Raw genomic sequence first — 26,238 nt, 5'->3', positions numbered from 1 at the left:
CATTGGACCCCTTTAAATCCTATCCAATAGGATTCAAGCACATCATGAGGGCCACATGTGGAGAATTTTGACATGTGTCTTTTATGCTTCTTAAGTCATTTGGTTTGAATTGAACACTTCAAGCACTTATTTAATTAAGCATGGAAACGGTTTATGCCTCTTGAGAGTTTATCTTTGAATTGAACACTTCAAGAACCTTAGTCATTTAAGAATGAGAATCACCTCAAGCTTCGGAAAGTTTTCCAAAAACACTTTAACCACTTTAGTTAGAAAGCGAAGATCACCTCAGGCTTGGGTAGGATTCCCACCTCAAGGTCAGGCCTAGCTTGACTAAGCTCAAAAGACTTCATAACTATGCTATCATGCTATGCTAGGCAAGAAGAGCAATGATAAGTGAGGAACTATTTATTTCTCTTATCAATGGTTCTCCTTCCTCTTCCCTACCATCATTCCCCGCTAGATCTCTCCACCTTCGAAGCTGTTTGAGTCCTTGGGACTAAGGTTTGGGATACTTAATGCTTTTGCAAAGTTTATGTCATGCTCATGATGCATGAATCTTTCCATCTTTATAGCATCACCAAGGTCACAAGGAACACAAATATTGTATTGTACCAAGTCTCTCTTGATGGGAGAATCTATAATACAAATGCCTTTTGGAGGGGGAAATCCGGTCCTGAACTATTGTCATGTTCTCTATTACTCTCTCTCTCTCTTGCAAAAGCATTGTTCATGCCAAGTTAATTAAGTACTATGTTCATGTTTCTACCATCAATTAAGTTAACCCTCTATGTTCCTCGGGGGGTTCACTATGTGTAAAACTACTATATCACGTGCGTTCATTACATGTTTGTAAAACCCCTTATCTGTGAATTTCGTTAGGAATATAATATACCCTTTTCTTTAAAAATCTGTTAGTTTTTTTTAGATTTGAAAAATAATTCCCTTATGTATATATATTTTTGTAAGTTTCAAGAACTTTAAATACCCTTCTGTTGAACTCACGTGATAGGTTACATTTTTATTAGCTGACCTCCCCGGGCTATGTTTGCAAAGTAATCTCACAAAAATGCTCACTTTGATTCTCTTTATTCCGCTATTCTCAAAGTTCATAGGCCATGCCCATTACAGAAGCTTTCCAACCTAATTCATCATCCATGGAGAGAAAGAGAGGGAAAAGAGAGAGAGATGTTTGCACTTGTGAGCTTGCATATAATCTCCGTAGCATTTAGTTTGGAGAGAAAGAAAGAGAGATGTTTACACGTGTAAGCTTGCAAACAACTACATACCTAAACTCATGTGAGCTAAAGCCTAAAATCATAATCCTAAAGCTAAAATTTAATATTAAAACTAAATCCAAAATCTGATCTTTATCTAACCTAATCTCTCTCTCTCTCTCTCTCTCTCTCTCTCTCTCTCTCAAACATGCATGCACATACACATAACAAAATGCAGATTTTTCAAATGAAAACTGCTCCTGCTATGTTGTCTGCTTCAGCTGCTCTATTTCATACTCAACACTATCGTGAGTGCTCCCTCCCTCCCTCTCTCTCTCTCTCTAACTCTCTCTCTCTCTCTCTCTCTCTCTCTCTCTCTCTCTCTCTCTCTCTCTCTCTCTCTCACACACACACACACACACACACACACACACACAAGCCAACTTGATCCGTTGTGAAAGACTTGAGCTATCCACTTTCCTCTTCCATCACTCAAGTTCAATAGAAGGAGAACGCTTTCAGTAGCTAGTGTTGCTGCCTATCCTTTGAACATTCCAAAGCTAACTAGCTTCGAACACCTTTAAGCTCTACAAAAAAGAGAGGGATGGTTGGGCCTCTTCTTCAGCTCTAAAGCTTAAATCTTGAGTTAAATCCTAAACCTAATCCCAATTATCTAAATTAAATCTAAACCTAAACTCTAACTTAAATATAAAAACTAAATCCTAAACCTATGTCAACTCTCTCACTCTATCTTTCTTTCTCTCTCTCATTATCTATATATGTCATAGTATGTCTATTTACAAAGACAGACATTGACGAAGCTCTTCACCAACTAATGCACTATTTTCTTGGACAATGCAGACATTATCGGATTCATCTCATAAATCATTTGAAATTTTGAAGACGTTTAATATAACATTTCATTTCAAATTCTCTCTCTTTCTCTATTGTTTTATCTCTCTCCTCTCTCTCTCTCTCTTCCTTTCTCAATGTGTGTGTGTGTAGATGTTTTAATTTTAATAAATACACACCAAGGAACAGGACGTTCAAAAGACAACTGGCTAAAGATTAGTACAGAAACAACTCAGTATTTGATTCATAACTGTATAGCGTAATAAGAATGAAGTATCATTTCAAATGAGTTTATACAAGGTATCATAATCATCCTAGTTGAATCATCAAGCGTTTTCAAAGTTGGGCTACAGCAGGCTAAACCTTTTTAAGCCAAGATAGTATTCTCACCTGCATCCATATAGTCATGACAATAGTTATGTTAGACTTGGCTACGTATGGGAGGCCTCAAAGAACCTATCAGTTGCTATCCATGTCAAACTTAAAAATTATTAGACTAGCTACTGTCCTATACAAAGTAATCCTACCAGAATTGCTTCATATGCTATAAAAGTTCCTTTTTATAATAACCATTTACTGTGAGAGGAAGTCGACTACTCTATATCATCTTATGTTATTTTCTTTAGCTTAAACATTGTGTGAACAAACCCAGGTTTAGGTCAACCATCGAGAATCTGAGTTAAATGAGTAATCTTTTAATTTTGCAACAGGCCTGTTCACCTATCAGCACCCATTTAAGTACCATAAAGAGATTTGCTTTGGTATCAAAATAGCAGTTGGATTAATCTGCCTAGGAAGTATCAGTCAAAGCCACAAAAAATGGAACTCATTTCTTATGGTTAAAAATACTTTCAAGTCATCCCTTAGTCAGTGCCACAATGATACCTCAATAAGATATAAGACTAAAAGTTTTTAGATAGATTTTCACTCAAGATTTAGTGAGCAGGCCCGAAGTACAATTGTCTAGATTTAAGCCATAATTGGCCAAAAAAGTTCCAACCAGATTTAGTGAATATGGTTTTTTGAAAAAAGGACCAGATTTAAACCAACAATCTAAGTACCAATCTGAAGGTCATTGTTTTTGTCAATGCAACCAGCCTCCTCCATATCATAATATCATACCATACATAGGTAGTAAAGCACAAAAAAGACTAGATCATTACTCACCAGATCAGTAACAAGGCCAGATCAGAATCTAAGCCAATTCTCTTTAAATAATAAAATGTAAACCAAATTATGTATAAAGCCAAACCATACTCCTAGTAATTAGCAGCAAGCTGCAATATGTCAGATTGTTTTCATGTCAAGGCCAGCATGACAAGGTCCAACAAGGTGAGCAAAGAGGAAAAAACAACCCATAGCAATATAAGCAAGAGCCAAGGATGTATTAGGTAGAACTAGAGCCAGATCCAACCATCTCCCACCATACCAAAATATAGCTAGTTCATGAGAGTAAGATCTAACCTAGAGACCAGGTCATAATTTTGGCAGTGAAGCTCCAAAAAACAGATCAGTATCCATAAATTATATGCCAGGCATCAAGCCTAGAATATGCATGTATGTATAAGTTTACATATAATTTATGGCAATACCTCTCAATAGCTGGCTGTAGTTTGAAAAAAACAAGTTTTTAGGACTAAGAAAGATATCCCCGACCAAAAAAGCTAACCAATAATCAACAACAGAATGTAAGTAATTCAAAGCAAAGAAGCATCTCATCAAGAGTTTAATTCAAACAACCAGTAATAAGCAACATGTTGTAGTTAAGACAAGGCTAACAAGCAACTCCACCTCAATAGAGATATCAAGCCAGCTATCAATCATGTTATTATTTATATGTATCATAACCAAATTAGTACTTGCAATTTCCAAACTCAAATTCCAGCAATAAGTCACTTCATGTGATTTTGCACAACAAACCTTGTAACCCAAAGTCATTTCTCAAAAAAATCTCCAAGTAATTCTATCACTACTAGCCATAAGGGGGGTTTGGGAGAGACTAATAATTGACAGGCGTCCTTTAACCGATGACAAACGCGTCGCATAGACGAGGTTTCAGTCGTATAAGCAAGGATATTTTTTTATAAAAAAAATCGGCCGTCGCATAAACAACCACTGCCGTTGCATAATCGACGACTTGAATTTATAGCCGTGGCATAATCGACGCTTCAAATTGGGCCTTGCTTAAACGACTTAGCAAAACGAGGCTCCTTGCGACGCCTACACACCGCCCCTTCTCTCATGCAACGAGGCACTTCTATATTATTGTTGCAAAGCCTTTGAAATGTGACTCGCGGGAAATTATACACAGTAGCGAGCTCCACGGTAGCGCTACAGCAAAATACGCAAAACAAGAGCAGGTACTCTCTCTCTCTCCCCCCCCCTCCCTCCCTCCCCCCTCTTCTTCATCACTTGCCTCTTTAGTGAAAAATGCAATACCGCAGGTTTATGTAATTCAAAGGTGTGACCAAAGGGGTAGGAGAGAAAGGAATTTATGTTAACGATAGTGAGAGGGAGAGGAGTCTATAGCGCTGAGTGTATGTGTGTGTCCTGAGAGACTCCCGGAGACCGAGAGGAAGTTATCACATGGACTACTTGCATCAGTGCTACGTGTGTGTGTGTGTGTGCGCGCACGCGCTTATGCATGTGGGCATGCACACACACACACACACACACACACACACACACACACACACAGAGAGAGAGAGAGAGAGAGAGAGAGAGAGAGAGAGAGGCACAACAAGCTCCTGCGACGTGGATACAAGAAGAGAGGAAACGAACCCGAATAATGGCCATGCCTCTCAACCTCCGCTTCAATTCATGGGCTTAGCATGTGAAAACTTAGGCACAAAAAATGGAGTCTCCAAGCTTGGGTTTGAATATTGCACTTTGTTAGTGCCTGCAAAATAGGTTCAGAGCTATGTTTCAAAAAAACAGTTCAATGTGTGAGTGTGCATGTGTGTAGGCGTGCAGGTTGTGTGTGAAGGAGACCTTAATACTGCGTGCATGTACAAGAGTGTAAGTGTGTGTGTGTGTGTGTGTGTGCGCGCGCATATGCAATGACAACTCAAAAGCAAACCTCTATCATCACACAGCTTCCCCAGCATATAAGTAAGAGTGCGCATTGATACAGATAGAAGAAGCAGAGCGCAATATATAAAGGGGAAAAAGCTAGCTTCAAGCAGTGTATGTGTATACACCTGCGTGCAGCTTGGCAACAACTAAGCTGCAGGTGTTGTTGTGGTGGAAGGATACAACCACATCTTGAGCTTGAGACGACTAGTATTCCTTTGTTTTGGTAGGGAAGACCTCCTTCTTATCTTTAACAGGCTCCTTTGAAGCCTCCGTTTTTGGCACATGGTAGAGGCTCGTCTTGCTATCAAAGCAAAGAACGTATGCCTGATTACATCCCACATAAAGCCTCTCCCCCAATGTAGTAAGCTTCTTTGCATACCTTCAATAGGAAAAAATGATCATTCCAGGTCACAATGTAGAGCTGAAATCCCCCATTGGGCTACAAGCCTACACTCTGTTGATCTATTGCTGCCCAAATCGCTTCAAAAGACTTCGCACGTTGCAAGAAATTGTTGTAGGTGTCATCTAGCCCCTCAGGTTGGAAAAAGCCAATGAAGGAACACTCATGATCCACTGCTAGTGGTGGTATTCTTGCGTTAATGATAGTCTCAAGGTCAAAGTGGCCATCCACAAACTTGCTTCTATAGGCCTCAACATCAAATAGCTTTCGCCACTCTGCAGATCCTTCTTGGATGAGGGTGTCATATTCGTCCTTGATGGGCATACAATTTAGGTTCTTGTGTAGCCAATCAGCGCGATCACTACAACAAGGGCCGTGCACGCACTCTCGCCGACTGCTCTTTCGCTCCTCTGATCAATAGAGGCAAAAAATCCAGATGTAGAGAACTTCATGTTACCATCCCTACTCACCAAATCTTTATGTTCCCAGCTTCCTATAGTGAAAAGCTCTCTCCAAAGTCCAAGCATTCAGATATCGCTAAAGAAAGCATTCCTTTCTTCTCATTTTGACAAACAAAACAAAAACTTTTTTTCATATACAAGATCTTTTGGACAAATTCCTAAGAATTCTCACATTGTGACCTACCATAACATCATGGGCTTCTATTAGCAAGGGTGCCGCATACCTAGTTAGGTGCGTTTGGGGGCAGGGGATCGCCGGCCTAGTGGGTAGACCGGTGGTCCCCAAGCGCACTAGCTAGGTATGTGGTGCCTCCCGAGTGGAAGTTCGTGATGTTAAACAGTACATGCAAACAATGAGAAAGAGCCCATTTTCCTACATAAGAAAATGTCAAAACCTTCTTGTGATAAATTAGGTTAAGTTAGCAAAGATTTTGTGCATTTTTTACATTAGACTAGCCTTGGCTTTGCATTATTCAAGGTACCTCATCCATCAAAACAGATATAATCGATCCAAGCATATGACTCAGATGACATGATGGTGTATGGCATTCTTAAAGAAGTTGTGAACAAGACAGGCTGGGTTCTGCGCACCCCAAAATGCGAAGATGCATCGACAGAGAGTCACCTTGCACCCAAATCATCAACACCACAAAATACAACTCCTCCAAAGAAAGGCATAAAAAATGATGCTGCCTCTACATTGTGCTCTATCCCATCAAGCTCATCATTAACACCCACAGAGCTTGCCAAGAGCTCGAACAAGAAGCATTACCGAGGAGTACGGCGTCGGCCGTGGGGCAAATATGTAGCCGAGATCCGAGACTGTGCAAGGCAAGGGGCCTGTGTTTGGCTATGGACCTTTGACACGGCTGAGGAGGCAGCTTTGGCAGATGATTGAGCGCCATTGAAGATGTGCGGGGTGCGCGCATTGCTCAACTTTTCCGTCAATGTCGTGGCTCCAATGCTAGAGAAAGAGGTGGAGACAAAGAGAAGAAGAGAGTGAAACGAGAAGCACCAGTCGAAGATGGAGTTGCAGGCATCGAGCAACCACGTCAACAACGCAAGCGCATGCAAGATCCATCATCATCTTCACCACCATCAAGTCTGGTAGTGAGCTTTGAAGGAGAAGGGGTGAAGATAGAAGAGCTAGATGATGTGTTTTCTTTGCATGAGCTGCACGAGTGTTTCTTGCCTTTCATCACCTCCTCATTTGCTAGAGCCATGGCTACCCTGGCCAACTACGCTACAGCCTCTCATTTGGCAGTCTCTCATGTGATAGCAAAGTGCTTGTGCCTGTGTGTGTGTGTGTGTGTGTGTGTGTGTGTGTGTGTGTGTGTGTGTGTGTGTGTGTGTGTGTGTGTGTGTGTGTGTGTGTGTGTGTGTGTGTGTGTGTGTGTGTGTGTGTGTGTGTGTGAGAGAGAGAGAGAGAGAGAGAGAGAGAGAGAGAGAGAGAGAGAGAGAGAGATCTCAGTACGTGTTGTTGGGCGAGAGTCCGACCATCATGAAGGACATGGTGGCACTCCATGAGAATTAGGCGTTGGTTCCTGTTGGGGGAGTCAGTGAGAGCCTACAGCCTCTCATTTGGCTGACAAAGAGTCAAAACTCATCGGCGAGCTCATCTACAGAGTCGACCTTGAAGGCATATGGTATTGCACAAGATGCTGATATGGAAAAAATAATTCACTTGATATTGTTAGTCAATGGTTGTGCTTGGAACTACCTTGATCGATATGTATGCCTAATGTGGTGCACTTCCTCGATCACAAAAAGTACTTTAAGAGCTTCCTATCGTGGATGTCGCTTGATTGCGGGATATGCCTAACTTGGACATAGCTCAGGAGCTCTAGGCTGTTTTCAATGGAATGGGATGTCGTGCTTGCCACTGCCTTGGTCGAAATGTATGCCATATGTAGTGCACTTCATGAAGCACACAAAGTGCTTGAGGAGCTTTTTGTCTGAAATGTCGTCTCTTGAGATGCACTGATTGGGGGATATGCCCAAATTGGGCAGGGCCAAGGAGCAATGGTTGTTTTTTAGTGGATGAAGTGAGGGTGTCTCTCTAGACGCAATCACATACGCTCTAGCCTAATTTCAGCTAATGCGAAGTGAGGGTCTCTCTCTAGATGTAATGTTATATCAAGCAGTGCATTGATTGCTACAAGGTTAGGTCAGTAAGAGAGAGAGACATAGCTTTTTAAAGAAGATGTAGAGAGACTGCATCTCTCCAAATGCAATCATGTACAGTGGCACCTTGAGGGCATGTGGTAGTACACAAGATGCTGATATGGGCAAAATAAGTTATGATGATATTGTTAGTGAGTGGTTGTTAAAAGAAAACGTTGTGCTTGGCACTGCCTTAGTCGACATGTATGCCAAATGTGGTGCACTTCATAAAGTGGAAAAAGTGCTTGATGAACTTCCTGTCCAGGATGTCGTCTTTTGAAATGCACGACTGCCACGCACAAACCCTCTCGATCTAAGCCGCTAGAAGAACCTCTTGGATGATAAGGAGCCAATCCCATCTTCAAACCAAAACATGGATCTGAGAGTGCCACTCAAATGGGGCTCCCCTGCCACTGGAGCCACACCCCCTCCCAAACCCAACAGAATGCCAGGAACCGAGGCTTACATGTTGATCTCCGAAGGATAAAGGAGCGCAAGCCAACTCCTGCTATCAAAACATGAAGAGCCACGGCAGTCGAAGAGGATTCTATAGCTAGGTGCCCCCACCCAGGGCGGTCCTCCGCATCGGTCTCAGCCCACAATCCACCCTGCCTCCACTGCAAGCCCACGTGCCGTCTGTCAACCCACCCCAGCGAGCCTTCCCTGCTCTTAGTGGTGGGTGAAACGAGTAGAATGAGCCTGTAGGCGAAGGCTCTTGAACCCTTGTCTTGACCTCAGCCCACAATCCACGCTGCCTCCACTGCAAGCCCATGTGCCGTCCGTCAACCCACCCCAGCAAGCCTTCCCAAATCTTAGTGGGCGAAACAAGTAGAACGAGCCTATAAGCGAAGTCTCTTGAACCCTTGTCTTGACCTCTTACTTTAAGTATACTTTTTGTGATCTATGGACTGCACCACATTAGGCATACATGTCGACCAAGGTAGTGCCAAGCACAACCACTGACTAACAATATCAAAATGAATTCTTTTCTCCATATCAGCATCTTGTGCAATACCATATGCCTTCAAGGTGCAAGTGTACTTGATTGCATTTAGAGAAGAAGAAAAAGAAGAAGAGGATTTTAATGTCATAGGAAACTATCCCAAGAGACCTCAAAGATCTATCCGCCGACGAGTTAAAATCAAGATCTGTTATTGAAGAGATATGCCCTCTCTCTGCATCTCTTGAAAACAATCCCTCCCTTCCTCACCTGACACTACTGCAATCAATGCACTCCTTGAGATAACATTGCATTTCGAGAGGCCCTCTCTGTGCATCAGCTGAAAACATTCTAGAGCATATGTGATTGCATTTGGAAGAGAGTAGGAGCATAGGCTATCATAAGATGGAAGTTGTAGGTGCGACATTGAGGGAGACGGCCTAGCCACTTGTCCTAAAAGCTCGAGTCGATCTGCTCAATGGCCTCTGATTGTTGTTTCTCATATCTGATTGCGTCTAGAGAGATATCCTCGCTTTGTCTAGTGAAAGAAGACCAGAGATCCTTGGCCCTGCCCACGTTGGGCATATCCTGCAGTCACTGCATTTCAAGAGACATCTCAGACATAAAGCTCTTGTTAGGTGCAGCGAAATGATTGTTTGCACTTTTCTCAAGATGAGTGCTCCGAACTATGCTCAAGATTCCTTTTGTTTTTATGGAAGGTAGAGTCTTCCGTTCTTAATGAGAAAATGCTATGATCACAAACAAAGTGAATGGACACTGTGCGTGCAAGTGAATGAGACTGAGAGATAGAGAGAAGAGAGATACAACACCAGAGACGTTGTAAAACCCTCCTCCGAAGGCCCCACTCTTGTCGACGAGAGTGGTCTACTTTTTGATTGCACAAAGTGGTATGATGTGTATGCAATGGACTGATGCAACCTGGGACCTGCCGATGACGACGAGGGTGATGACAATGACGACTTTAGGGCTGAAATCTGTGGTCTTCTAACTGCTGAAATTCTACAAATCTTTGGGCTGTTTCGGGTGGCTGAAAATGAATCTTTTGCTACGTTTTTATGGCTGAAAATGGGGGTTCTCTGCAATGCTTCAAGGGGTTGATCTGGTACTGTGTCTAATGCTGAAAACGCTGCTGCAAGTGCTTTATCAACAGCTGATCTGGGGTAATCCCTTCAGGGGTGAGAGAGAAGGGAGTAGCGATGGCTGATATGGCTCCATAGCACAGAAAACGTAGCCTGAGAGGTGAAAACGCTGCTATTTGTAGAAAACACAGCCACCAAGGGGGAGCGATCTCAATTTTGAGGGAGTTTTTCATGACGGAAGCAATCAACAGGGGATCGTCGGCTTGGGAGAAGAACCTCAGCGTCTGATACCATGTGAGAGTAGGTAGCGAAAGCACTGCCAACAATAGCATATAGCTCAGGTTGAGTCCTTTCCAAGAATACATCCAGGTCTGCTTCATTTTGTCCACATCTGCCATATGGTTATAAGCTCCTCCTGCATTCGACCACAAACCATCAAATCTCTCATGTAGCTTACTCTTGCATTGAATTTGTTACTGAGGGTGTTTCTCTTTTAGTTTTTCTACCTGATCTTGCATTTGATTCATAACCTTTTGAAGCATCTGTAGCATTTTTGTTTGATCTATTTTGTTGTAGTCCACTCCATTGATGGCTGCTTCGACCTCATCTGTAGATTCTTGATCTAATAATATTTTTACTTGCATTGATGTTACATGCAGATACGATGGTTGTGTTAGTTTGACATATGGTTTGTTTTAAATATACAAATACGAGGAGTGACCAGGGTCATAGAGTGAAGTTGACGTTCATCAAGACTTTGCTACGTACCACTGGGCTATCAGGAGAGGCTTTGACGGAGGCTATGTCAGATTATATAGAGATGGATGACGCTAGTTTAGACAGCTCCATCGAGTTTCTTGGGCGATTCAGTTTTCCCATACGTCCTGGAGAGGGTACATCCTCCCAACCACACGCAGGAGTGGAGACTTCATCTCATGCAGATCAGACCATAGCACATCGATAATCTTCTCGATTGAAAAAGTAGTAATGTCATTCTTTTTTTTAATATAGAAATCTTAAGATATGTATTCCCTTGATGTCTTTGTTTTCATAGGACTCCTATTCCAGGTACATCACATCATGAGAGTGAGCGGCTTACTCCTAATGTACCTCCTAGTACTGACACCTGATTCATAAGCTAGTGGCCGTCAGTCTCGGAGGTATACCTATTATGGTGATTATGAATTAAATATCAAGTAGTTTTTAAGAACTCTCATCTAATCTGCCGTATGTTTATATTGCATGTAGGCATCACCGGCAGAGTAGCACGCCACCAGGCTGATCGACTCGTGAGACACCGCCTCAGCCGCCAGCTCCTCCATCAATGCATCCACCTCCACCAATGTGCACGTGCATTGGCAGCTTGGGTGTCACATGCGACATCTTGCCTGACGGAGCTATCCTCCAGCTCGGAGCTGGCATCGCCCTCAAACGTCGGATGAGAGACCTCTGCTCGTCTTATCTAAAGCAGGTTCATATACCATGGCAGTAAGTATTAATTAACATAAAAAATATAAATTTTAGTTTGTTAGTTGAATTACTAATCGGCTTTATTTTGCACTGTAGTGATCAGCATGAGGATGACAAGAAATATGTTCTCAACACACTAGAGACGGAGTATGGGACAGGATGGAGTCCCAAGTGGATGGTCAAGCAAATGTGCAAACTCATGGGTCATCGACGCGACGCAGCATGGTAAGTAGAAAGAAACAAATATTATTAACATCTATGTCTCTCTCTCTCTCTCTCTCTCTCTCTCTCTCTCTCTCTCTCTCTCTCTCTCTCTCTCTCTCTCTCTCTCTCTCTCTCGTCTCTTGACTCTTGTCAAGGTGGAAATCGGTTGGAGCTTCTCTCTGAGTAGGTGTAGCGTATAGTAGAGGCAGGTTGTAGGAAGCTCTCGCAAGGGTGCACCATGCATTGTTGGGGTGCATGATTTTTCCTCTCTTCTATCATGCTCGCCGCTTGGGACCATATGAGACAAATCAAATGTACATGGTGTCCAACCAAATGAGCATCCTCAATGCTTCCAGCTGTCCCAGAATTTTCGTGTGTTGATGGCACAAGGTCTAGAAAAGGTGCATTCATTGCAGCAGCCACTCCTCTTAGATCAAAATCTTTATCTTCCCAATGCTCAGGTCCTTGAACTATGTCACCTCATCCAAAGATGCTGCAAGTGCTTCTTCAGTTCATTTTTCCACAGCTCCCTTTGACAAGCATTTGAAAATGGAATTCATGGAGTCATGAGAGGACATCATGATAACTGGAATGTGCTTGAGGGCCCCATGGTTCATAATTCACCCCAATAGACCTATGCCTAATAAACAGGGCATCATGACCTCTGTTAGAACAAGATTGACTTGGTTTTTCTGGTCCATCAAAAGCTCCCATGCTAGTAATCCATTGGAGGTAGGTGTAACTTCATAGCTGCAATCGCGTAGGAGAGCACCAATTGGATCAAGCTGAATGCACGGAACTGATGCAAGTCTAGGTTATGTCGGCAATGATGAAGGGGATGACGACACCATCCTAAGGGCTGAAATCTGCAATCTCGTATTTGCTATGCAAAAACGCTATGGGCTGAAATCTACGACTATGTCCAAAAACGCTGATTTAGGGATTGTTTTGTAGGTCTTTGACATTGAAAATCTGTAGGTTTAGGGCTAAAAACTGAGGTTTCTTGGGGCTGAATGTGCTACTCTTTAGGGGCTCAATCTGTTGGTCTTTCATTGCTGAAAAATGCCATACTGAAAACTGTCAAAAATGCTAGGTGATGGGTCTCCAAAAACGCTAGGTTGCTGAGCTTTTTCTGTCGATGGTTGTTGAGCTTCTGCCGTCAATGGATATGCATCTACACTAAGTCACTTCATAGTTGCAATTGCGTAGGAGAAGTGGCGTGCCTGATTCTACTGTTTTAAGGGCCAATCAGTTTTTTCAAGCTTTTGGATATGGACTCACTGAAAGCATGGTTCAACGTGGAGGTTTCCCTCTTATGCTTTGAAAGAGAGATACGACGCGTGAGGGAACGCTTGGCTGAATGGAGAGAAGGAAAACCAGGATATGACAGGGATGCGGTGCAAAAGGATATGTAGACCTCGACTCAGACACTCTCGAGGACGACTGAGAGTTACTACAAGGATGTAGAGGCGATGCGGCTGGAAAGTAAAAGAACGAGAAAAGAGCTCGAGATAAAGAAAATGCTTATGGATGCCGAGTTCCGTCGGCAAGATCAAGTGATGAGCTGGTTTTTTGAAAAGGTGTCGGTGATGCATGCCAAGCTGAGCGAAGAGGAAAAACAAGAAATAGAAGAGAAGGAGATGGATGCCCCGCGTATGGACGAAGGAGAAGAATGTATGGATGTCCCGTGTGTGGACGAGTGAAGAAATTGAGGAGGAGCACCAGGTGAACCCTGCGGACTCCTATCCCCCACACGAGAGGGGAGAGGTGGAGCATGCGACACGCAGCGACCTACAGGCTGCTACCTTCTAATTGCCTGAGAAGGGGATTGTGGAAATCCATGGCAATAAGCCATTCGTATGCGAAGAATTGAGAGGAGATGCGGCGAACCTGGAATGTGTCACTGTGGTCGTGATGCTTGATTGTGAAGTGAAGATAAAGGATGTGAGCCAGGCAGGGTCTGCTGATATGCGTATAACCTACCGTATACTACTAAGTTAGGGTGTGTGCATGAGGCCGAACCCCTCAGCAAATGGTGTTCACAGTATGGCTGCGAATAGCTTGGACCAGATGGTGGTGGTTGGGAAAACAGGTTGGTCAGCAACAACAAGCCTACTAGCTTGGAGCACACATGGGAAGGATGATTGTGGGATTACCCAGAAAAGGTGTCAGCAAGGTGTGACTAGGGTTATGAATTGACAGTGGTGCAAGGTCATTGGGTCACGAAGGAGGTCATGGAGACCCGATTGGGAATGTCCCTGAAGGGGCCTTATAGACTATTGTACGCGAGCCACAAGCTAGCTGAGGCAAACCCAATGGGATTAATCGCCGCATGGTTACAGCTCGCAGCGTGGTTCGATGATGGGTGTTAAAAAATGCGACTGCCCGATTCATGTGTGGCAAGCAGGGCTGCTTGGGGTTGTGGATAGTGACCTACTGGAGGTGAAGATATGCATATGGGACCCGGGACAAGGTTATCCATGCGGGGATGCATTTGTTTACGGAATGACCCGAATGCGCGGAGGTGCTAAGCTGACAGCACGCTGGAATATACTTGGCCGATGCGAGATATGTAGGTACAAGAAGAACAACAATGCTGGGGCAGGTTATGTATGGCCGATGTGTTTTCCCTCGAAGAGACGGGCGAGCCACTAAGTGCGAATGCAACACAACTACGCATTGCAAGAGGGCGGGGCTCCGATCAGCACCAGCCCACCTTTCATTCGGAGAGCTGTGCTGTGGGAGTGATTAGGCACATGCTATTATACCTTAACCGGTACTGGCCCGAATGGGGTTATTGGACACCGAGCAGCGGGCTGTATGCCAGACCATTTTGGATGAGATTACTAGCAGGCCTACGGGCATGGGGTCCCCATGTAAATGGTGGGGTCACACTGATGACGGTTATGCTACTGGTATGGTTGGCACTTCATGGAGGTTACAGTCAAGGGCGATGCAAAGGGAGGAATTCCAATGGGGAGAATCTTGAGGCGGATTGTCTTGGAGCTAAGGAGCTTGGTGTGGTCAAGCTTGGTTGAGGAGGCGGTTGCGGCTTCCTTGGTGAGAGGAGCTTTGAGCTCAGTGGAGCTCGATAGATAAGTGCTCGGCAGAGGAGATCTTGACATTCAAGTGCTTGGATGATATTGTGGCAGAGCTCTTGCATTGAGAGGACATTGCATCATGCAGAGTGGAGCGGGAGCAGGTTCAAAACTATGTGCAACTCGTTTTTTGCCATTTTCGGGCTCTAATACGCAGTTTTTTGTGTAGCTCCGTCATACAAAATCAGATCTACATGATCCAGGAGTCTAGGTCAGGGTTTTGACACGCTCCGGAATGGATGGCGATGTCTATTTGATGAAATTATGCTTTGAATTACAGCAGGTACATCAGCAGGTTTATTTGTGCCCTTTCGAGTCCCAAAAACACTGTTTTTGGTATATCTCACACACACGGAGTATTTTCTGCAGCAACCAGCAGATTCATAGGTGTACATAGGTTTTTGGATATGCATTTGTCCAGAGAGCCACTCATGCGAGAGTGAGATATGTTGCCATGGTCTTGGCGTTTTATGTATGCCATATATGGATTTGTGTATTTGTTTATGGTGGCTGAGATTATTTGAGATTTGGCTTTATTTATAGAAGAAACTCTGTTGGATTTTATTCAGGTTCTCGCCATAGCTTCTACGTATCCGCAGGTTGCTCTTTGACGGTTTAGTGGTTGAGTTTACTCCCACTTTGATAGGTGATTTTCAGCCATCATTTGGTTGGAGTTTAGAGTCACTTGTGTATGCGCTTGTGTGCCGTATTTTGCATTGCGCATAGCGATAGATCTTGCAAGGTTTTGCGAAATGTTGCTAAAGTTATCTGGGTCATCGATTGGAAGGTATTTTGGCAGCAATCATCACTCACATGTATGCCATTTGAGGTGCCGTTGAGTGGTACTCCTGCAAGAGCGGGTATGCTCATATGTATGACTTTGTGAGGTGATTCCGGTCGATTTTATTCCCGGATTGGCCATTGTGGCATATATTATTGTCTCTTTGAGGTTTACTGTTGAGACTTTGCTCCAGTTACAAAGGAGACTCTGCCAAAATTTTGTCAGATATTTATGCGCGATTGAGTCATATTGACTTGTGATTTTGTGCAAGGTTTTGACAGGGTTATTGGTGCAATTTTGCATTAGGTTTTGAGCCATATTTGCAGACTTTTGTTGATGCGATTCGAGCCAGTTTAGGGCTGATTTGGTTGACATTTGCTAGTCATTGTTGGTTGCTCATTTGCGAGCATTATGGCTGATTTTTCATTTGACTTCCAGCGTTATGGTCTGACACAGTTTGATGGTGCAGATTTTGTTGCTTGGAAGTTGCATATGCTTGTTGCATTGACGGATTTGGGGCAGGATAAACCCTTGCGTGGTTTATCGGCGAAGCCCAAGTATATGTGTGATGATGATTGGCACGATCTTGAAGAGTTAGTAATGTCTACGATTCGTTTGTATCTGGTTGAGTCTCTTTACTGGCAGGTCTCGAGGGAGACTACAACTCATGCTTTATGGCATAGTTTACATGCTATGTAGTGACATCCATGTCTACAGGGGAGTGGGCAGCCTGCTCGGCTAAAGCAGACAGTAGGGACAAGGATACAATTTTTCTCAAATCGAATATACTCAATGAGGACATCGTGCTCTCTCGTAGGCGGGGAGAGTGTTACGGGTATCTATGCATAGGCGAGTTCCGAGACCCTCCATAGTCACTCGTCCTCTTGAGTCGACTTCGTGAGACGCGACCTCGAGGGCCCTTGGCCGACGAGAGGTCTCTACCTCGGGTGATCACCCTTGTGGAGGGAATCTATACAAGCCACACTCGAGAAGGGAAGCTATACAAGCAGTAGAAAAACACAAATTCAGCAGTATAAAAACGCAGCAGATCAGCGTTTTTAACAGCCCCAAATTAGTCCTAGTTGGTTGCAGAAGATCTCCATTTTCAGCACTCGAAAACGCAGCCAAAACAGTCATTTTCATCCACCGAAACAGTCCCGAAATTCAGCAGATAGAAGACCACAGATTTCAACCCTAAAGTTGTCGTCGTCATTCACCGTGGTCGTCACCGACATAGTCCCAAGTTGCATCAGTCCATTGCATCCGCATTGTACCACTTTGTGCAATCATTAGTAGACCACTCTCGCCGACGAGAGTGGGGCCTTTGGAGGAGGTTTTTACAACGTCTTTGGTGTCGTATCTCTCTTCTCTCTCTATCTCTCAGTCTCTACACTTGCGCGCACAGTGTCCATTCACTTTGTTTGTGATCATAGCACTTTCGATTAAGAACGGAAGGCTCTCCCTTCCATAAGAACTAAAAGGAACCTTGAGCACGGTTGGGAGCAATCATCTTGAGCAAAGCGCAAACAATCATATGCTATGGACTTGCCGACAACGTCAACGAAGATCAGGACGACAACGAGACGGGATGGAATCTGAAAAACGCTACGGATGAAATCTACGAATCTTTATCCACTGAATTTTGACTCTATGTCGATGACGACGATGCAACGACAATGCGCTAAAAACGCAGATGCTGAAATCTATGTTTTTTGGGTTGAAACTGCAAACGCTCGTGGATCTGACCATGTGGTGAGGAACTGCTGTGGGAAGGTGAGGTCTGCGAGGTTCGATGATTCTACGGCCGAGTCTGATTGCTGAAAACTGAAAACATTGGTCTAGATCTGGGTTTCGTCGCGGTAGATCTACAAAATGCTGGATGGTTATGCTGATGCAAAAACGTTAGGGCTGATCTGCTATCTTACTGTGGAATCTGCTAATGCTAGGGCTGATCTGTCTTTTGCAGTTGTCGAGACTGATCTGCAGTGCAAAAATGCCAGGGATGATCTTTCATGCAAAATGCTAGGCTATTCAGAAGGGCTTCACTATCGGTGGCAGCGTCCTCGTATCTTGAGCAGCAGCGTGCTTTGATTACCATGTACATAGCTAAAAAAAGAAAAATGAGTCTGAAGGGAATCGAACCCTGACACTAGCCATATGAGGCTATCACCACGAGACTCCCCGCCACCCACCTTTATTAGTAAGATTTCAAAAGAATAAAAATCATTACTTAACAAAATGAATTACTGTGAGATTAAATCTTACCCAATATAGGTTGATTTGTGAGTTGATACGCATGGCTAATAGTCCTCATCGTCATCTCTGAGATTAACCGTCAATAAAATCTCATCTTCATTATCTTTGTTTACTTCTTCAAACTCCTCTGCCGTAAAATTTGTGTTGACGTTCATTTCCTCCGTGTGCTTGACATCCATTATTTCTTCCTCTTCGGTGTCTGTAGTGTCAGAGTACGGATGGTTGTCGTTCTCAAAATCATCTACAATGTCATCATGATCGGAAAGGGAAATTCTACACGTCTCTAACATGGATGTGTTTAGATTCGAGGATGTTACCAATTCATCCTGATTTGCTTCCTCGGGGTCAACGCTATCAAACAACTGACGACCTCTAGGTTGGGCATGCACAACTTGCCACCATTGATGAGAATCTAGGTTCTTGTAAAAGAACGCTTGCTCAACATGAGTTGGCAAAATGTAAGGCTCTCTTGTTGCACGCATTAACTTTGAGGAGTCGACGGACCAAAATTTGGACGGTTCTCTTCTCATTGTGGCACTATTTCCTTTATACTCGGCATGAAACCAATCCACCTTCAGAATCACCTGTCAAAATGCACGAATCAAAACTTTAGAATTATGCATAACTTCAGGAAATCTACATGTCATTGTTGTATGAAGAGGGATTTCATTCACCTATTTGAAGATCCGATACGATATTTCATAAATGCCAACTATGGTTCCCACATAACCCAGTTCACTATCAACAAGATTTTTGTCTCTTGAACTTGCACGTGATAATTGTTTGAAAGAGGCAACAACAGAAGAATCTTGAGTTAGACGTAAGTCGTCAATAGCTTTTATTCGAAGATGTTGACCATAAGCCCACATGTTTGTATACATTTGAGCCTAGATCAATATATAAATGATATAAGAAAAAAAGGAATATTGCTTGTTTAGTTTAAAGTTTTCAAAACCCAAAAGTTACCTTTCTTTCACATCCGATCATAAACTCTCTCTGTTCCCTTGAGATTGTCTCATAATCTCTATCCGCCCGTTGCATACGGGTGTATAACCAATCCATGAAAGTAGGTACGTCTTCGATGTTATTTACATTGGTTTGACGTCTGGATCTCCTGTTTTTACGTCTGCCAACTCGTTGATTCGCAAGTTTCTCCTCATACTCCTCAAAAAATTGTTGCATGCATTAGCTATTATAGACAATGAAAGTAGAAATATCCAAATTATCTTGGATCTTAAGTCGAAAAGGGACTCCCTTACCAGACAATACCTCGTTTGACATGGTAGAAGAAGACTCATTTGTCCATACGCGTGGAGCTTCAAAATCGGTTTGCTCAAGATATTCACAAACGTAATACATGCATTCTTCAAGCATCCATCCTTCCGCCATAGAACCCTCTGGTCCTGTTTTTTGACGTACATAACCTTTCAGTACTCCCATAAATCTCTCAGCCCAAAACATCCATCCAGTAGAAACAACACCAGCAAGCTCTATCTCGTCCACTAGATGGATTAGTAGATGAACTTGGATATCAAAAAAGGAGGTTGGAAGTTCCTTCTCCATTAAACAAACAAGCTCTATACATTCACGCTTCTTTTGTGGAATTAACCCTTTGTCAATTTCTTTAGATGTAATCCATCTATCAATAAAAGAAAGAAGATATTAATGCTATATTTGAATTAAGAACTTATCAACTAAAATTTTACACTAACATTTAATGAGCGATAAATACCTTGCAAGTTATCCAAAGCGATATATTACGTCTCAGACTCCTTGGGTAGTACATCCATCAATAACAAGGGGTAGAACATGCTATATACATGATTAATCCAATCAACAAAACATGCAAGAAAATAAATACTTACGAAGATTGATAAAACATTACCTTCACAAAATTGTGCCAATCATGTGACAAGCTCTTGTCATCTAAAGTGAACATGTTTCGACAAGATGCTCCATATCCTGTAGGTGTACGAATCAATTGAATCCTCTTGTTGATAGTCTGAACCTCTTTTGCGCTGAGTACCCATGGGGTAGGCTCATAGGTTGTATCACGTCCAATTTCATCAGAAAGTGGCCATAGATTAGGCTTTGAGTTTCGATCCTTTATGTCATTTCTTGTTGCCACTGTGTCTTTCAAGCCAACAAGGTGTTACCATAACGAATGACCAACGTTCTTAAATATATGCATAGGATCAAGAAGATGAAATATCTTGAAATCCTTCCAATATTCCAAAGTGTACCATATCGAAGGGCTTTGAGCCAAAGAATGTTTTCCTCTGGCTCTCACCTTAACAGCGTCATCATCATCATCTCTTATGATCTCCGACTCCGGATCGATAGCAGGCCCAACAATCCACTTTAGATACCAATCTTTTGGTGTGTTTGGTATTGGACATTTCCTTTCTTCTACCTTCCCGTTGAAATGTATGGCTTGCCTTCTATTTCGTAGATGATGCTCTTCAAGTAAAAATTGTCTATGTCAAAGATATATATTTTTGTTGAGGTTTTTGCTATAAGTTGATCTCAACTAATCACCACACACAGGACAAGCTTTATAACCCTTGGTACATATTCCTCCATGAAAAACATAACAAAGATTATTAGCGCAATAAGTATACAAAAAACATATGAGAAAATGTATATATCTAAACCATTTACCTGAGCAAAAATCATATCCTGGATAGTCCATGCTAAAATCATAACCTGGAAAGTCCTGGATAGTCCTGGAAAGTCCTGGATAGTCCATGCTAAAATCCCACGAACAATGAATTGTCTTTCACCAATGCTTCTTGACATATCCACGACATCAATCCCTCTCCACAAATCTTGAAGATCGTCAATGAGAGGGGCCAAATATACATTCAGGTCTTTAACTTCTCACTTTCGTGGGATTAAGAGTGAGAGCATTAAATGCTCTTTCTTAATACTAAGATATGGGGGTAGATTATAGTTAATAACTACCACCACCCATGTAGACCATTTACTTGATTTTATAGAAAATGGATTCACACCATCTAATGCTACACCCATCTATAAATTGCGTGATTCTTTTGCGAAATCTGGCCATAGCGAATCAATATGCTCAAATGCAGGACTATCTTGCGGAATTCGCATTACTCCATCTTTGCTCTTGTGCTCCGCTCCCCATGTCATAAGCTTAGCTAATTCAGGACTTTGAAACATATGTTTTATGCGCGGAGCCAAGGGAAAATGTCTCAATACTTTTCTAGGGACCTTACCTTTCTCATCTTTATAACGAGACGTTTGACATTTTGGGCATGTCACATTTTCCTGGTACTGATGTCTATATAAAATACAATCATTGGGACATGCATGTATAGAAGAATAGTCAAGTCCAAGACTACTTGTCATCTTCTTCACCTCATCGTGTGATGCAGGAAGGGAATTGCTTGTCGGCAAGAACTTTTGAGAGACTAGCCTGCAAGTTGATTAAAAATATGATCAATAACAAGCACCAATGTTTAGAGTGTAGCAAAAAAATATGTTAGATGTATACATACTTCAATAGTGCTGAAACGGATACATTACTCCATCCAAAATGGTTTTGAAGATTAAGAATAAGTAAGCTTTCACTTAGTCGTGTCAGTTGGCTTCCTTCGTAGATATGCTTTAGAGATTCTTCTCGAAGATACTTCTTGTTGTTAGGAATATCGCTCGCACTATCATTTTGATGTCAATCCTCAATAAAATCAGCCATGCCATCGTCATTATCAAAGATATCATCACGTCCACTAAAGTCCTTAGAATATTGTTCCTTTAGTCTTGCATACGTATTAGGATCACTCTTGCGTAGGATCCTCATGCACTCTATTGACATTTGAGATACGTCATGTGAATGTTGATTTGTGACGTTATCGATGTCATAATCTAGAATCTGCATATTTGAAGGTAAAGAAGATTGTATCAATAGCATGCTTATATATACAAGGAGAGAGATATGTGCATGGAATTCAATAACATTTGGAAACAACAGAAAATAATATCAAAATAAATTAGCGACAATACGAAACGTAATGAAAATTAAAGTGTAGAATTAGGGTACAAGAGTTCAAAATAACATTAGGAATTGTATACAATGAGCTCTTAACCTTCATCTGTTAAAGGTGCTCGTGGAGGTCTCCGCCATCCATAATTGACTAGCAATTCATCACCAGTACGTAATGATTTAATAGCATGGACAACAATATATCTTGGTACATCCCTAGTCATGTGTCTTGGTTCATGACTATTCTCACACTCCACAAATGTGCAATTGGTTCTTGCACTTGTCCCTCAACTACTATTGATTAAACCTGCTATGTTTCCTTGAGAGTAAGGTCTTCCATCAACATAGAGTCTTTGGCCTTCTGCATGTGTAATCCCTCTAGCAGAAAGAGAGGCTTCATTGAGATATAATCCATAAGTAGTCATGCTCTGGATATAGCGAGTGAGCTGATGCCATGGACCCCATCTATATATAAGTCCACAAAAAGACATAAGGGTGACCTCTGAATGAGGGGGCACATGCGAATCTTGTGCAATAAAGATGGCTCGTCATGCTTCACTTATGGTGTACGGAGCAATCATGTAGCGATTGCCCCAAAAGCCAAAAACCACTCCATCTGAAGGAAGTGGTCCTCCTTGTTGCCAACCTCCGTATCATCTACGATCGTAGCTCTGTACTAGATCCTATAAATGATTAGGCAGTGGATGATCTCCACCCATCTCAGCCTCTAATGGAGGAGGTAGAGGATGTCGAGAAACCTCGAGCTGCAACTGACAAATGACCTATCCGTGGCATGTGCGAGAGACATGTGCACCACTGGTAGTAAAGTTATCCTCGCCATCGAGTGAAGATACCTACATATATAATCTAGTTACATTATATATTTTACTCTTTGATTTTTATAACTCCAATATCAAACAAAGGGAGATCAGAAATATACCATAGGTCGATGTCGCTCCTCAGGTGGTGGTGCTTGCTCAAAAGTACCATAAGTCATCTGATGTGAAAAGCACTCCCGTCGTGGCCTGCGGTATGTGACACAACAACGAGCACACCAGCATATAATAGTCTCATCATAGTAGAAATCATCGTAAACGGGTTCATGTGCAGTATCGAAACTCTGTGCACCTCGGCTACCACTAGTAGGAGGCGGTGGTGTACCCTCTAATTGATCCGAATCTGGATTTCAATTACCATAAAAACATGAGACATTTATCAAATGACCAAAATAAAAAATTCAATAAAAGTAACAAAACATTGAAGTCTAGTAGTTATATGGTATATTCTAATGCTTATTGTAATTTAAAAAATAAACAGGCGCTATTGTATGGTGCCGTCAAACAAGAGAAAGGCAACCATTTGCATGGAGACATGGCAATTCTTCCGCAAGGAGATGCGCCTACGCATTAATTTTCCCCAACAAAAGGTGTGTGCCTTTGGTAATATATATTAGAATTAATATGAACTTTCCTAGATTGATTCTAACTATCTCTAATCTATGTTATTTTGTTTATTCAAATTTGCTTAGGAGGCAGCAAGAAAGAGAGTAGCTTTACGTCACACATCTAGACTAGGGCGGATGGGACGGGATGGATTTGTGGCCACATTTGTGACTATAGACCATTCACATATTAACTTTTAAAGGTAGTATTATTGCATGAAAAAATTAATAAGTCTTTGGTTGTGTCTTAATGTAGACAAAAGACTATGGCCGTGCACCGACGGCACAGAAGATAGAGTACGCCACATACTGCGGCTATCGTGCTTTGTGTCAGACACTTACTGACACTCCAGATCCACTTGTACGTATTTGTTTTGCTTTGTAGTTTATTTTCATGGTAACTATAATATATTCTTTTTTTATTTCACTAACTAATACAGGAGCAGCATGGGGAGGCTGATATGACAAAGGTGGCTCGACAGGAGGCCGAGGGGCGACGTCGAGAGGCTGAGAGGAGAAGCGGCCCAATCACTGGCCATGATGGTGACAATCACAGAGATGGGGACAGTCGTAGTCCCACGGTTCGGACCAGTGGTGGTGGCACTAGTGATCATGAGACCAATGATAGTGAATCTTCCAGTAGTGATGGATCACATAGTGATCCTGCGTAGAGATTTCTTTTGCATATGTGGGATTGTTATATATGTATTTTTCACTGCACATTCCTACATCGTATATGATGATGAGATTTGTTTTGTATATGTGAGGATTGATCACCACACATTTTGGACACATGTACATAAACTTACTGATGATATATACTGACATTTGTTTGTTGCATCACTGAATTTGTCTTGTCAAACAATTAATTATTTGTCGATAAGATAATTAACCTAAGTAACCATCTCAATGTTATTTATTTGTCTTTATATATATTTTTTTAAAAGATGGATTGAAATCATGGTCATTATGCTACCAAATGATGATGTGGCATGTGAAACCTAGTCCTAAGTTTTCTGTTAGTTGCTCTACTTCTCAAATTAAGGCATTTTGATCTTATAGCACTCTTGTGCAAGTCTTTAAGAATATAAAAGAAATATCGCTAGGGATGTTAGTCTTTCTGTTCAGTTGTTGTTGTCCTAGTTTGGGTCACCGCCTGTGGCTTTTCGCCCGGTCGGTTTACACATTGTTAAAAAGTCTTCCAATGTTTCTTTTAAGATGAAGATTTGAACTATGACGTTGCAAAGTACCAAGCATTGTACGCTCCAAGTTTCAAGTTACGTACCATGTACCATGCACCAACGACAACTATCAAGTTTCATTATGGAACTTGATACCAAACTCTAAATCAACTGTCAAATCTAACACTAACAAGTTTTCTTGGTTTCTATGTCAGGCTCTAGTATTAACAAGCTTTTGATTTTCATATTTTTTGTAAAGGTAGCAGATTTTACGCTAAGTGTAAGATTTTGCTTATCTTGTACCAAATCAAGTACCAAGTTTCAAGTTGCAAGTACTAAGTACCAAATCGAGTACCAAGTACCAAGTACCTTATACCAAATCTAAAAATAAAGAGGTTTTATTGTTTTCATGTTAATTTATTACAATACCACAAAGTTACATTGACCAATTAATACCATGGACCATGTACCAATTGCAACTACGAAGTTTCATTATGGAACCTACAGCCAAATTAAAGCAAGGACCAAGTACCAAGTACCGACATGTACCAAGTTTTCAACATGTACCAAGTACCAAGTACCAACATGTACCAAGTTTTCTTTATTTTCATGTTAAACCCACATGTCCCGAGTTGTATGAAATAAGGACAAGTTTCTTTTTTTTTGTGGACTTTAGAAATGGTCCATTGGCGAGCCATTAAAGCTGTTGTGAGCCCACATGGAATGTCCATGTACCAATGAGGCATATGGGCAAGCTATATGGCTTGCTAAGAGGTCAAAAAACTAGTTGATATATGGATCGTTCTCAAAGTCCTCGAGCAAAAAACTCTCAGAAACAATACATCGGTCAGCTGTTTCAGCTCTCGGCGAGTTCTATAGCTTGCCCACATGCCTCTTTGGCATGTGAAAAAGCTATGTGGGTTCACAGAATCTTAAATGGTTCACCAATGGGCCGTTTCCAAAGTAGTCTATCCAAAGTAGTCCGCGAGCGTTTTTTTGATCATGGACTTCAAAAATGGTCGATCACCGAGTTTTGGCGCATGGTGTTAGGAAATAAGACGTAGCTAAATAGATAATTGAGTAGATTACTTAATGGAGAGAGACAGATTTATATACACGAGATTATAGAGTAGAGAGAGAGAGAGAGAGAGTACACACGATATACGTGGTTCACCCAATGTGGGCTACGTCCACGGGAAAGCAGCCACTCAATGGATTTAGTACTTCAAAACAAGAAGTAGTTTACAAAGGGATTATACCCTTAATGGAGCTCCCACCTTGCTTCACTCTCACCACCTCACACTCACCTTGTTGCATCAACTTCACACTATGAAATGTGTGTAGAAATGGCCTCCTTTTATAGGCCAAAAGGGTTGTCCTCTCTTATGAAAGACAGCCATGTGTAGCCGCCCTTGTGCGAATAAGTCCAAATCGGACCTTCCAATCCGCCCATGTGTGGCCGCCCTTGAGAAGACAAGTCCGCTTTTGAATTCGGCCACCGGCCATTGAATTCGGCCACTGGCCATTGACTTCCGACCACCGGCCATCGGCCACCGGCCAACCGACCGGTTGTTTTCCGACCACTTTCCGGCC

The 26,238-nt window shown here is 42.2% G+C and overlaps 1 protein-coding gene and 2 pseudogenes across 1 annotated transcript; 1 reads left to right on the top strand and 2 right to left on the bottom strand.

Moving 5' to 3' along the window:
* The first annotated feature begins 4,496 nt into the window (after positions 1-4,496).
* On the top strand, positions 4,497-25,357 carry LOC147437542 (uncharacterized; annotated as a pseudogene).
* On the bottom strand, positions 5,244-6,091 carry LOC147437544 (uncharacterized; annotated as a pseudogene).
* On the bottom strand, positions 18,059-18,304 carry LOC147437543 (uncharacterized). Its single transcript, XM_086485965.1, has one exon. It carries the CDS (start codon positions 18,302-18,304, stop codon positions 18,059-18,061), a length of 246 nt encoding a protein of 81 aa, XP_086342091.1.
* Positions 25,358-26,238: the final 881 nt, after the last annotated feature.

Source organism: Adiantum capillus-veneris, chromosome 17 (assembly GCF_014529385.1).
Source record: "Adiantum capillus-veneris isolate H3 chromosome 17, ASM1452938v2, whole genome shotgun sequence".
Lineage (NCBI taxonomy): Eukaryota > Viridiplantae > Streptophyta > Polypodiopsida > Polypodiales > Pteridaceae > Adiantum > Adiantum capillus-veneris.
Note: the sequence above shows the minus strand (reverse complement) of the source record. Positions and strands in the feature narration are given on the sequence as shown.

Bases quoted from the DNA above. Each gene is read 5' to 3' on its own strand.
- LOC147437543 (XM_086485965.1), bottom strand. From the start codon at position 18,304: ATGTTAGAGACGTGTAGAATTTCCCTTTCCGATCATGATGACATTGTA.